The sequence below is a fragment of the Somniosus microcephalus genome, chromosome 2, assembly GCF_052327205.1.
Source record: "Somniosus microcephalus isolate GS21.2 chromosome 2, FLI_Smic_1.0, whole genome shotgun sequence".
In the NCBI taxonomy this organism is placed as follows: Eukaryota; Metazoa; Chordata; class Chondrichthyes; order Squaliformes; family Somniosidae; genus Somniosus; species Somniosus microcephalus.
This window is the reverse complement of record NC_140988.1, coordinates 10,340,490-10,352,662: the sequence shown is the minus strand read 5'-3', so window position 1 is coordinate 10,352,662 and position 12,173 is coordinate 10,340,490. Positions and strand designations below refer to the sequence as shown.

Sequence of the window (12,173 nt, the reverse complement as noted above, 5' to 3'; positions counted from 1 at the left end):
TGACGAAGGGTCCCAGACCTGAAACGTTAACTCTGTTTCTCTCTCCACGGATGCTGCCTGGCCTGCTGAGTATTTCCAGCATTTTCTGTTGTTATTTCCAGTTTAATGTTTAGGCAAACAATTCAGCTGCTTTGATTGGATTTTGAAGGTCGCTTCTGAATTGCAATGCTCTGAGTATTGTTAGTGCATCAGCAGCCTGCAGTCCGAGCTGCTGGAACCTTCTGTTTTCTTAAAAAACTAACAAGAGCGACATCGACCAAAGTGATGGAGATTCTGCTGTGCTTGTTGCATCTTGCAATTGTTGTACTGCAAACATCGGGCTGCCAACCACCCCCCCCCCCCCGCACCCCGAGGATTGGCCTGGAGTCTCCAGGAATTAAAGACACATCTCCAGGACACTGCCACAAGCAAAGCCCCGGAGAAAAATCATAGGGGGCGTTAAAAATATCGGGCTGGATTTTCATTGAGGAGGCGGGACTACAACTTTCGGGGTTGTAGTCCCGCCTCCATCGAGTTGTGGCCAATCCACGTGATTTCTACTTGATTGACCTTGTTGAGCCTGCCCAGCGGGCTCAGCAGCCCAATTAAGGGCCACCCGGCAACAGGTGACATCACAGATTGACATTTCATCTGTCAAGACCTTTTGACAGATGAAATATCAGCGTTTCACAGCTGTTTGAAGCTGTCAAACACTGACAATCTGTACTCTAAGTTAATTCCTTCCTCTCAGGATGATTTAGCGATCTCCCCGGAATAGAAAGCTGAATGCTGCAATTTTTGACAGATCGCGGCCAATCTGCTTTCTGTGCCGGTGAGATGAGGGACTCCCGAGACCTGAAGGAAGGAAGGCTGTAAAGGTAAGTAAAACTTCTTTAAACACTTTAAACACACCAAACACACTTACCTCTGAACTCATGCACCCATCACTCACCTGAACACCGGACATCTCGACCCCTCCAAGCCCTTCAGCCCGACGGCCCGCCTCGCTAACTTGGTGTCGTTTGGAGCTGTCGGGAATCCCACACTTCAAGAATGAAAATAGGGATTAGGCTAAAAACTGCCTGTTAACTACCTGTTAACAGGCAGTTAATTGGCACTAATCCCTTCCCGCCTTGGGGAGGCGGGTCCCAGTGCGGGTCGGGTACCCGCCTCCTTTGAAACTGGCATGGAGGTGGGTTGGGGGCGGGATGGGTTCGTGCCCCCCCGATTTCGGGATTTTAACCCCCCACACGCCTCCAATCCCGCCTCCACGGCCCAATGAAAATCCTGCCCATCGTGTTTTCTTAATTTTCTTTGAACTGTTGTTGATAGTTGTAAAAATATTGGAGATGGGGGAAAAATGGCTGTTTGGCTGAGAGTCAAGAATCATCCAATGGGTTACGAAGAGTGTTCACTTCCCGATTGGCCGTGGGAAGGCGTTGCACCATGTGTATGGCCGTTGCCGGACGGACAATAGTGGGAGTGTGGGGGGGGGGCGGTGGGGGAGGGGGTGGCTGGAGGCGGCAAGTCATGTGATGAAACCTCCAGGGATAGGGCCAACAAGAGTTGGCAACCCTCCCAAAAATGGGCTTGCCTGAATTTCTGGGGCAAGGTCTCATTTATGCCCAACGAGGTGATGTAACATAGAAATTCAGCAACTACATGCCAACTCTCATTCTCAAGCATGGGTTTAACCTCCACACATTCTTTAAAAATTCATTCATGGGATGTAGGCATCACCGGCAAGGCCAGCATTTATTGGTCATTATCACATTGCTGTTTGTGGGAGCTTGCTGTGCGTAAATTGGCTGCCGCGTTTCCTACATTACAACAGCGACTACACTTCAAAAAGTACTTCATTGGCTGTGAAGCGCTTTGGGACATCCTGAGGTCGTGAAAGGCGCTATAGAAATGCAAGTTCTTTCTTTTCTGCTAGCTTAAGATCCCTACCTCACCTTATCGCCTCGTGGTTCGAATTCTCTAATGATCTCCTCGTTACCTCCATATTGCACAAACTCCAGCTAATCCTGAACTCTGAGACCTGAGTCCGGAGTCCCCTCTCTCTCGCACAAAGCCCTGCACACCAGTCACTCATCCTTGCCCAGTTCTGCTCATTCCCTGTGACTCTCACACTCCCGGAGGCAATATACTTAATGGTACAATATGCAGTAATACCACAACAACAACAACTTGCATTTATATAGTGCCTTTAACATAGTAAAATGTCTAAAGGGTGAGACATGAGGGGTTTTCAATCAAAATTTGACACCGAGCCACATAACGGTCAGATGACCAAAAGCTTGGTCAACGAGGTAGGTTTTAAGGAGCGACTTAAAGGAGGAAGAGCGGTGGAGGTGGAGAGGTTTAGGGAGGGAATTCCAGAGCTTAGGGCCCAGGCAGCTGAAGGCACGGCCGCCAATGGTGGAGCGATGGAAATCGGGGGATGCGCAAAAGGCCAGAATTGGAGGAGCGCAGAGACATGATGCTGAAGGCTAATAACAATAACAGCGCCTATCAAAAACTGAAATACAGGTAGACTATCCTTTATCCGAAAACCTCGGGACCAGCCGTGTTTCGGTTTTCGGAAAATTTCAGATTTCAGAAGGTATTTTATAAGACTGGGAAATTTGTCAGGGGTGGGGGTCGGTGGGGGGTCGGGGGTCGGCGGGGGTCGGGGTGGGGGGTCGGGGGTGGGGGTCGGGGTCGTGCGCACGACTTACGCTGAACGAAACCTTTCGGTTTTCAGAGGATTTCGGTTTTCGGAAGTGCGGATAAAGGATACACTATCCCTTATCCGAAAGGGTGGGGGGTCGGCGGGGGGTCGGGGTCGTGCGCACGACTTACGCTGAACGAAAAAACCTTCGGTTTTTAGAGGGTTTCGGTTTTCGGAAGTTCGGATAAAGGGTAGTCTACCTGTACTGTTTTTATTACGGGTAGGATCAGATTTACATGCCTTTGAGTTCTTTCAAAATATAAATGCAAATCTTTTGACATAAGACTTAAAAGTAGTGTGATCAAACAATTTGGAAATAGCAGATGTGGACTCGTATCAGATGTGCAAGTGCCTGATCCAAACAGATTGTTCATTTTTTTTTAAAGGGAATAACAGATTTACTGCGATAGTTCAATTATTTAACTTTCACACATCTTCATCCGACTACATCTATCACTTTGATGAAGTATTAAAACAATGAGCCGCTGAGGTGCGATATTTTACTGGGCTGGTGTGGGGGCGATGGGGGAACGGGAAGGAATCGCAATGGCCCGAAATAACATCAGTGGCAGATAAAAAGCTGCTACTGCTTCACAGTTTATTTACTCGTGTAAACTATTTATGGGACGTGACAGACTGCTGGGTTTGATCCTGCGAATGGCAAAATGCAAGTTACAGGTCTCAGCCATAGCAACAAGACCAGACCAGTCAGTCCAGCAAGTTCAAAGATTGAACAGGCTGGGGGCTCTTTTGTCGAACAAAGGGAAGGTTGAGGGTTGACCTGATAGGGGTCTTTAAGATTATGATGGTGTTCGATAGGGTAGACGTAGAGAAGATGTTTCCACTTGTGGGGGAGACCAGAACTAAGGGGCCATCAATATAAGATAGTCACTAATAAATCCATTAGGGAATTCAGGAGAAACTTCTTTACCCAGAGAGGGGTGAGAATGTGGAACTCGCGACCACAGGGACTGGTTGAGGCGAATAGCAGAGATACATTTAAGGGGAAGCTAGATAAACACATGAGGGAGAAAGGAATAGAAGGGGTAAAATCAGAATAGAATATGTTGACGGGGTTAGGTGAAGAGGGGTGAGAGGAGGCTGGTGTGGAGCATAAACACTGGCATGGAGCTGTTGGGCTGAATGGCCTGTTTCTGTGCTGTAAATACGATGGGCTAAAAATTGAGTAGTACCCCAATTGAGGCGCTAACTTCGCCGGGGCGCTAAAAGTAGCGCCCCGGAAAAATTAGCGCCCCCACGCCGGAAATTCAGTGGTTGCGCCCCAAGAGTGAAGCGGGGCGCTACTGGAAGCACCCCGCCTCCCTCTTGGGGCGCTGCGAGTGAATATCGTGGCGCTGCGGCAAGTCGCGCCACGGTATTTCAGGCCTTCCTCTCCTTCTTAAAGGGGAGGGGCCTTGTGCAGCGCAACCTGGGGCCCAGCTGGGCCCCCGGGGATCGGGAGTGCAGGCAAAAGAGCCCGGCACCGAAGAGAAGTGCCGGGCTCTTGGAGTGCAGCCGGCACTCCACGGGGGGGTGGGCGGGGGGGGTCAGGAGGCCGGGGACGGGCGTGCAGGCAGGTGCTGGCAGGCGGCCAGCAACAAAAATGGCCGCACCTCGCCTTTAAATTGCGCCGCCCTGGCTGCAGGTACGCCCCCCATGACCCTATCGGACATAGCATCCGGTGGTAAATCAGGGGGCGCTCCCGAAGATCGCAGCCGGGGTGTGAGCGGGGCGCTGCACACACCAATGACGTAATCGCCAGCGGCGCAGCACCGCAGGGCGCTACCGGTTAGCGCCACCACTAACCTCCCGCTGAATTTTGCGGGAGGCGTGGGCAGTGCCGCGCCCGGGCGCTAGTTGGTTTGCGCCTCACTTAGCGCCTTCTTAATCGCTGCTGGACATCTCAGCTGCCTCTAAGATGCGGAGTGTGGACAGCTGCCTCTGGAGCTAGCCGGAGAATTTTATTTTTAACATTTTTTATTTCCCAAGCGGAGGGAGTGTAACGGGTCGCCCTGCAACTGATTATACCCGTTTGGGGTTGGGGGGGACACCGATTTGAAATTCCTCCTCCAGTTGTGACAGGGAGGGGCCTAGGCGGACAGCACCATCCTAGAGTTGCACTGATGCACCAATACAATGTCGGGTCTATGCCAACCGTGGCTCATAGGTAGCACTCTCGCCTCTGAGTCAGAAGTTCCATGGGTTCATAGTCCTGCTCCAGAAACTTGAGCACAAAATCTAGGCTGACTCTCCCTGTGCCGCACTGTCAGAGGGGCCGTCTTTCGGATGAGACATTAAACTGAGGCCATGTCGGCCCTCTCAGGTGGATCGGAAAGATCCCACGGCCACTATCTGAAGAAGAGCAGGGAAGTTCTTCCCCAGTATCCGTCAACCAACATCACAAAAACAGATTATCTGGTCATTACCTCTTTGTTGCTTTTGGGACCTTGCTGTGCGTAAATTGGCTGCCGTGTTTCGCTATATTACAACAGTGACTACACTAGAAAAGTGTAAAATGCTTTGGGATGTCCTGAGGTTGTGAAAGGCGCTATATAAATGCAACTTTTTCTTCGTTTCTTTTTACAGGTTAGAACCATCAACTTGCGAGACAATGGCTGAGGGTGATCCATCAATGAAAACCCACCCGAGGTGTCGTCCACATGCTCTTCCGTCGTGTGCTCCTTCTGATGAACCCACTCGCTGTTGCACTTGAAGTAGATCTGAGTGGCCGGGGTGGCCTTGCAGTACAGGTTCACTGGCTTATTCTTCACAATGTACGCATCTCTGGGCTCGATCAGGAAATGGGGCAGGGGCTCCGGAGGATCGGACGGGAAGAATTCGGGAAGTTCCCCAAAGATGTCATCCTCTGCGGGGACAAAGAAAGAGGCAAAAGGGTCAGAAATAAGCTCACAATCCAGTCTATTCAGCAGCACCTTTTACCTGGCATTGTACACTGGTGCAAATCTAGCAAAGTAAAAAGTGGAATCGACAAGCCATCATTTTATTCTAATAGAATAATAATAGATGTAATACAGGTCCACAATCCCTTATCCGCAATTCCGAAATTCGAAAAGCTCTGAAAACCGAAGGTTTTTTCGTGGAGCGTCACCCGTGTGCACGACATGACCCGAGTGGCGCCAAACATAACCCGACGCGGCCGATGCTTGCCCCACGCAGGTGTGAGGCGTCAGTCGTGTCTCAGCGCTGCTACCAGTCACACGTGCGTCTGCTGCTCGCTGATATTTTTTGTTATTTTGTGATTTTGAGTTTAATTTCACTGTGAAAATGTCAAAAAGAGCTGCAGATACCCCTATGGGTAGCAGTGAGAAGAAGAAAAGGAAGCAGCTCTCATTATCGATATCGCAGAAAGTGGAGTTATTGAATTCCGGAAAATTCCGAATTCCGAAACACATCTGGCCCCAAGGGTTTCGGATAAGGGATTGTGGACCTGTACTAGGCTAATACAACACAGAAGGGGGACATTCGGCCCATTATATCTGTGCTGGCTCTTTGACAGAGCTCTCCAATTAGTTCCACACCCCATGCCCTCTCCCCATAGCCCTGCAAATTTTTCCCCTTCAAGTATATATCCAATTCCCGACTTCCACCGCCCTTTCAGGCGGCGCATTGTAGATCAACAACAACTTGTATTTCTATAGCGCCTTTAATGTAGTAAAACATCCCAAGGCGCTTCACAGGAGTGTTATAAGACAAAGGCCTAGAAATTGGGTTGGGGCGCCAAAGTGGCGCAAAAGTCGCCTGAGCGCAGGATTTAGCGCAGCGATCGGAGTAATTCCGATCGCCAGAAATTCAGTTTCAGTGCCCCTCGAGGGACACGGGGCGAGGCTCGAGGCGCTCCGCGTCCCTCTTAGGGCGCTGAAACTGATTATCGCAGCGCACGCTGCGGTACTGCAGGCCTTCCTCCCACTGTTAAGGGGGAGGTGCCTGCAACAGCGCGATCCCCGATCGCGAGTGCCGGCAAATGAACCCGGCACCAAGAAGTAGTGCCGGGCTCTCGGGAAACAGCCGGCAATGCCGCGGGGGGGGGGGGGGGTTAGGAGGCCGGGGACGGAGGTGCTGGCAGGCGGCCGCCCCACACCTCCACCTTAACTTGCGCCGTTGCCGGCACAGTAAGGCCCCGTGAACTGGGCGCGGGTAGCGAGCGGCGCAACTGCGGCGTTCGCTACCAAATATCGCGAACGGGGCACTGCGCACACCGATGACATCATCGGTGGTGGCGCAGCGCAAAAGCCTAACGCCACCATTAGCGCCCCTACTGAATATCGCGGGAGACGCAGCCAGTGGTGCTACAGCCACTGACTGCCTCTTTAGGCGCTAACAGGTGGCGCTACTCACCCAATTTCTCCCCCAAAAGATTTGACACCAAGCCACATAAGGAGACATTAGGGCAGGTGACCAAAAGCTTGGTCAAAGAGGTAGATTTTAAGGAGTGTCTTAAAGGAGGAGAGAGAGTTAGAGAGGTGGAGAGGTTTAGGCAGGGAATTCCAACGCTTGGGGCCTAGGCAGCTGAAGGCACGGCCGCCAAAGGTTGAGCGATTATAATCAGGGAGGCTCAAGAGGGCAGAATTGGAGGAGCGCAGATATCTCGGGGGGTTGTGGGGCTGGAGGAGATTACAGAGATAGGGAGGAGCGAGGCCATGGAGGGATTTGAAAACAAGGATGAGAATTTTGAAATTGAGGCGCTGCTTAACCGGGAGCCAATGTAGGTCAGCGAGCACAGGGGTGATGGGTGAACAGGACGTGGTGCGAGTTAGAACATGGGCAGCCGAGTTTTGGATGACCTCAAGTTTACGTAGGGTGGAATGTGGGAGGCCAGCCAGGAGTGCGTTGGAATAGTCAATAGAGATAACAAAGGCATGGATGAGGGTTTCAGCAGCGGATGAGCTGAGGCAGGGGCGGAGACGGGCAATGTTACGGAGGTGGAAATAGGCGGTCTTATTTATGCCGTGGCTATGTGGTTGGAAGCTCATTTCAGGGTCAAATATGACACCAAGATCATAACAACTCGCTGTGTAAAACAATTACTCCTCATCCCGCCACTAGTTCTTTTGCCAATTACCTTAAATCTGTGTCCTCTGGTTACCGACCCTCCTGCCACTGGAAACAGTTTCTCCTTATCTACTCTATCAAAACCCCTCATAATTTTGAACGCCTCTATTGAATCACACCTTAACCTTCGCTGCTCTAAACACACGGGTATGACTTGTGGGAACTATTCCATTTACCGCACAAGGGGTGATCTGCTGCCTATAATCAAAATGCTATTGGAAGGGAAAAAAAAAATCAGACAGGGCCTAAGCCCACGAGACGCTGCTATTTGTTCACAATATTTATATCGCGTGTAAACTCAACCACCACAACCAACAAGTGGCAAATCCTAACCCCCGGGCAGGAGTCAGATGCTTCTTTATCACAGCACGCTCAAATTATCCTACCTCTGCACACTCACTACGAATCCTGCTTTAGGCTAAACATGCAGATAACGCAATGATTTTGAAAAAAAAAATCCTACCTAAAAGAGTACAGCTTCTTAAAATGTGCTTGGCTGTCGAAGCCACCTTAGCATATTAAACTGCTATTCCAGTTCCGGTGCTGTATTATAAAAAGCATATAGAGGCACTGGAGTGGGCGCAAAAAAAGATTTACTAGGATGATATCAGAACTGAGAGGTTATACCTATCAGGAAAGACTGAACAGGCTGGGGGGTGACCTAATAGAGGTCGTTACAGCTATGAAAGGTTTATAAAACTTATAAAATTCTAACAGGACTAGACAGACTAGATGCAGGAAGGATGTTCCCGATGGCGGGGGAGTCCAGAACCAGGGGTCACAGTCTAAGGATAAGGGGTAAGCCATTTAGGACAGAGATGAGGAGGAATTTCTTCACCCAGAGAGTGGTGAACCTGTGGAATTCTCTACCACAGAAGGCAGTAGAGGCCAATTCATTAAATATATTCAAGAAGGAGTTACAGGAAACTTTCGTTTAACCGGAGGTGAAATGTCCGGAAAGCTCTATCTACCGGCAAAATTCAGGAGCCGTTTCCTATAAGTTTTTTTACTTCTCGTTGCTTTTTTTTTCCAGTCGGGCTCTGCAAGGTCTAGCTGAAGCTGTTGCTTAGCTACAGAGACGCTTTTAAGCTGCGGCCGACTGTTTTGAAGCTGTTGCTAAGCAACAGGGTTTGTTGATTCACACGGAGCTCAAAAGCTCCGTATGTTTTAACATTAGCGCTGGTTTCTACGGCAGTTTTGATGGTACGGCACCAGCTCGGTCCCGTCAGTGCCGGATACCAGAAAGTTTCCTGTAGATATATTTCTTAAGGCTAAAGGGATCAAGGGATATGAAGAGAAGGCAGGGACAGGGTACTGAATTTGGATGATCAGCCATGATCTCATTGAATGGCGGAGCGGGCTCGAGGGGCCGAATGGCCTACTCCCGCTCCTATCTTCTATGTTTCTATGTTTCTTCTATGTTTTGCTAGAGTAGACATACAGAGTGTTTCCACTTGTGGGGAAGAGCAAAACTAGAGGCCATCAATATAAGACAGTCACCAAGAAATCAAATAGGGAATTCAGGAGAAACTTCTTTACCCAGAGAGCGGTGAGAATGTGGAACTCGCTACCACAGGGAGGAGTTGAGGCGAATAGCAGAGATGCATTCAAGGGAGGCTAGATCAGCACATGAGGGAGAAGGGAATAGAGGGTTATGTTGATAGAGTTAGATGAGGAAAGACGGGAGGAGGCTGGAGTGGAGCATAAACGCCGGCATGGACTGGTTGGGCCGAATGGCCTGTTTCTGTGCTGTACATTCTATGTTAATTCTCTGTAATTACTACATATGGATAGTGCCTTTAATGCAACAAAAAAAAGACCTAAAGCACTTGAGGGTGATCGGGAGAGGGAGGGGGTCGAGCGGTGGCCTATGGTTTTAATGTGGAGCCGGGTGGATCACTCCTGCACCTCCCGGCTCCTCCTTCAGTGAGTTGCGGAGGTTAGTGGGGCCCCCCCGGGGGATTTTCCGCCCATCGCGTTCAATGGATGGAGGACCCCTTGCGGCTTGAAGACACTATTAAAGTCCTAACACTTGATAAATAGTCCAATAGTTGAAACTTATAAAATTCTGACAGGACTGGACAGACTAGATGCAGGAAGGATGTTCCCGATGGTCGGGGGAGTCCAGAACCAGGGGTCACAGTCTAAGGATAAGGGGTAAGCCATTTAGGACAGAAATGAGGAGGAATTTCTTCACCCAGAGAATGGTGAACCTGTGGAATTCTCTACCACAGAAGGCAGTAGAAGTCAATTCATTAAATATATTCAAGAAGGAGCTGGATATATTTCTTAAGGCTAAAGGGATCAAGGGATATGGGGAGAAAGCAGAGACAGGGTACTGAAATTGGATGATCAGCCATGATCGCATTGAATGGCGGAGCAGGCTCGAGGGGCCGAATGGCCTACTCCTATCTTCTATGTTTCTATGTAACATGAACCCAGAGATGTAGTAAAGTGTCGAAGCACCTGAACATTTACATTGACCATTTATTTTAATAGCCCTTTAAATCCCGTTGAAATATTTTGGGTTTCTCGGTTTTACTTGATTGGAGCAGACGATTGTCTCACTCCGCTTTTAGCTGCCATCCCTCTCCAGGAACACCAGCCCTGCTCCAGCAAGCTCAGTGTTGAAGTAGGCCTCAGCCACTGCTGCGAGACTCACTGCTTTGGAGGCTCAAGAGACGAGACACATTGGTTTCGATTATTAAACTTCTGGTTCCCTTGTCCATTCCGGTTGACATTTCAAACTAACGCACAGAAAGCCCGCGCTTTGCCCTCGGTCAAAGTGTGATAGATGGCAGCGAGAGGGCCAGACGCGAATGAGGTGGAGAAATCAGATCGGGGATAGCAAACATAAAGGTCAGCCATTGCCCTTCCAATTGTCCTGTTGGCGGTGGCGGCATTTTCCGCCACTGTGAATTTACTGCGAGCTTGATGTGAAAGCTACCCCTTGAGTTGAGAGCCAGAACCCTTGATTATTTTAATCAAGAGGACGGAACCAGTTACCTTTTGCTATTAAGAATGGATAATGTGATTAAGATCAAGCCACTTTTATCTCTCTGCTCCCCCGCTGGTCTAGTGGCTGAGGACATCAGCTGGCAGAAATGTGCTGGCTTTGAAGGGACCAGCCTCAAGTACTAGCGTGTGTTTATTAGCAGTAGCTGGAGCACTCAGCTGGCGATTCTCAGCTGCCTCACACACGAAGGTTGACCACCAGACCGTTTACTGTCTGAGGTGTCCAGCATTCGAAGCCAGCAGGGAAACAGTGGCCCAAACCCTGCCTGGTGTGATTGTCAATGGCTGCCCAGCGCTCCTGCCCGAAACAGGCGGGAAGCTGCTAGCATATGCCAATGGGGGTCCTACGCTGGTTGTAGAACCCTGCTTGCAATTTTCAAGTACGAATGGGGACAAAAATTGTCACGTTAACTGAATAGGAACATAGGAACAGGAGGAGGCCATTCAGACCCTCGAGCCATTCAGTTAGATCATGGCTGATCTGTGACCTAACTCCATCTACCCGCCTTGGTTCTGTAACAATTAATACCCTTGCCTAACAAACATCATTCAATCTCAGTTTTGAAATTTTCAACTGACCACCGCCCCCAACCTCAACAAACTTTTGGGGGGGGGGGGGGGGGGGGGGAAGAGTTGCAGATTTCCACTACCCTTTGTGTGAAGGAGTGCTTCCTGACATCACCCCTGAACAGTCTAGTGCTAATCTTAAGTTTATGCCCCCTTATTCTGGACTCCACCCACCCCCCCCAACAGAAGAAATAGTTTCTCTCCAGCTACCCTATCCACCCCAACTATTAGGTGACCTGAACATTCAAATGGTTATAGAGGGTACATTTATTTTTACGTAGTCCCTCTCTGTATCGCTCTCTGTTCCAAGGCTTCTTTGAATTCTCTTTGTTTCAATGCTGCTAATTTGGAAGCAATGCCTCTGGCTCCTTATTGTGGAGCACTTGAATTGCATTTAATTTTGATTCCCATTTTTTTTTATTTGTTTCTATATCAACTACTGTGAGAGGGATTTATTCAGACTCTTTTCCTCTCTCTCTATTTGCATATTTTGTACTTACATCATTAGGACTGCTTACTCCTTGCTGACGGATTTCAAGGCTTTTCAGTTGCTGGAATAGTTTGAATTGGTTTGCTTTTCTTTATATTTTATTACAAACCCCTCAATAACGGATTAAAAAAACAAGGGTGGAAAAATAAAAGACAGGAAACGGGGTAATTTCAGCTGTTACCAAAGTAATATGGTTGCTGGGTAACAGAACACTCCCCCCACTCAGGCAATCAGTGTCGTGCGCCGAGCAACTCGATAGCCCCAACCTCTAAATTGCCCGATTACAGGCGTACTGAGGCTATCGGGTTGCTTCAGACCGGGACCTGGAGGCTGCGGCTT

The 12,173-nt window shown here is 49.4% G+C and overlaps 1 protein-coding gene across 3 annotated transcripts in view; it reads right to left on the bottom strand.

The window, feature by feature from the left end:
• Nucleotides 1–12,173, bottom strand: part of LOC147122540 (netrin receptor UNC5C-like) — a 690,555-nt gene that overhangs the window by 117,579 nt on the left and 560,803 nt on the right. For all 3 annotated transcript variants that reach the window (XM_086006449.1, XM_086006469.1, XM_086006460.1), the window contains exon 3: nt 5,337–5,558. In XM_086006449.1, the coding sequence (XP_085862575.1) occupies nt 5,337–5,558 (222 nt within the window). The remainder of the gene's footprint in view (nt 1–5,336; nt 5,559–12,173) is intronic.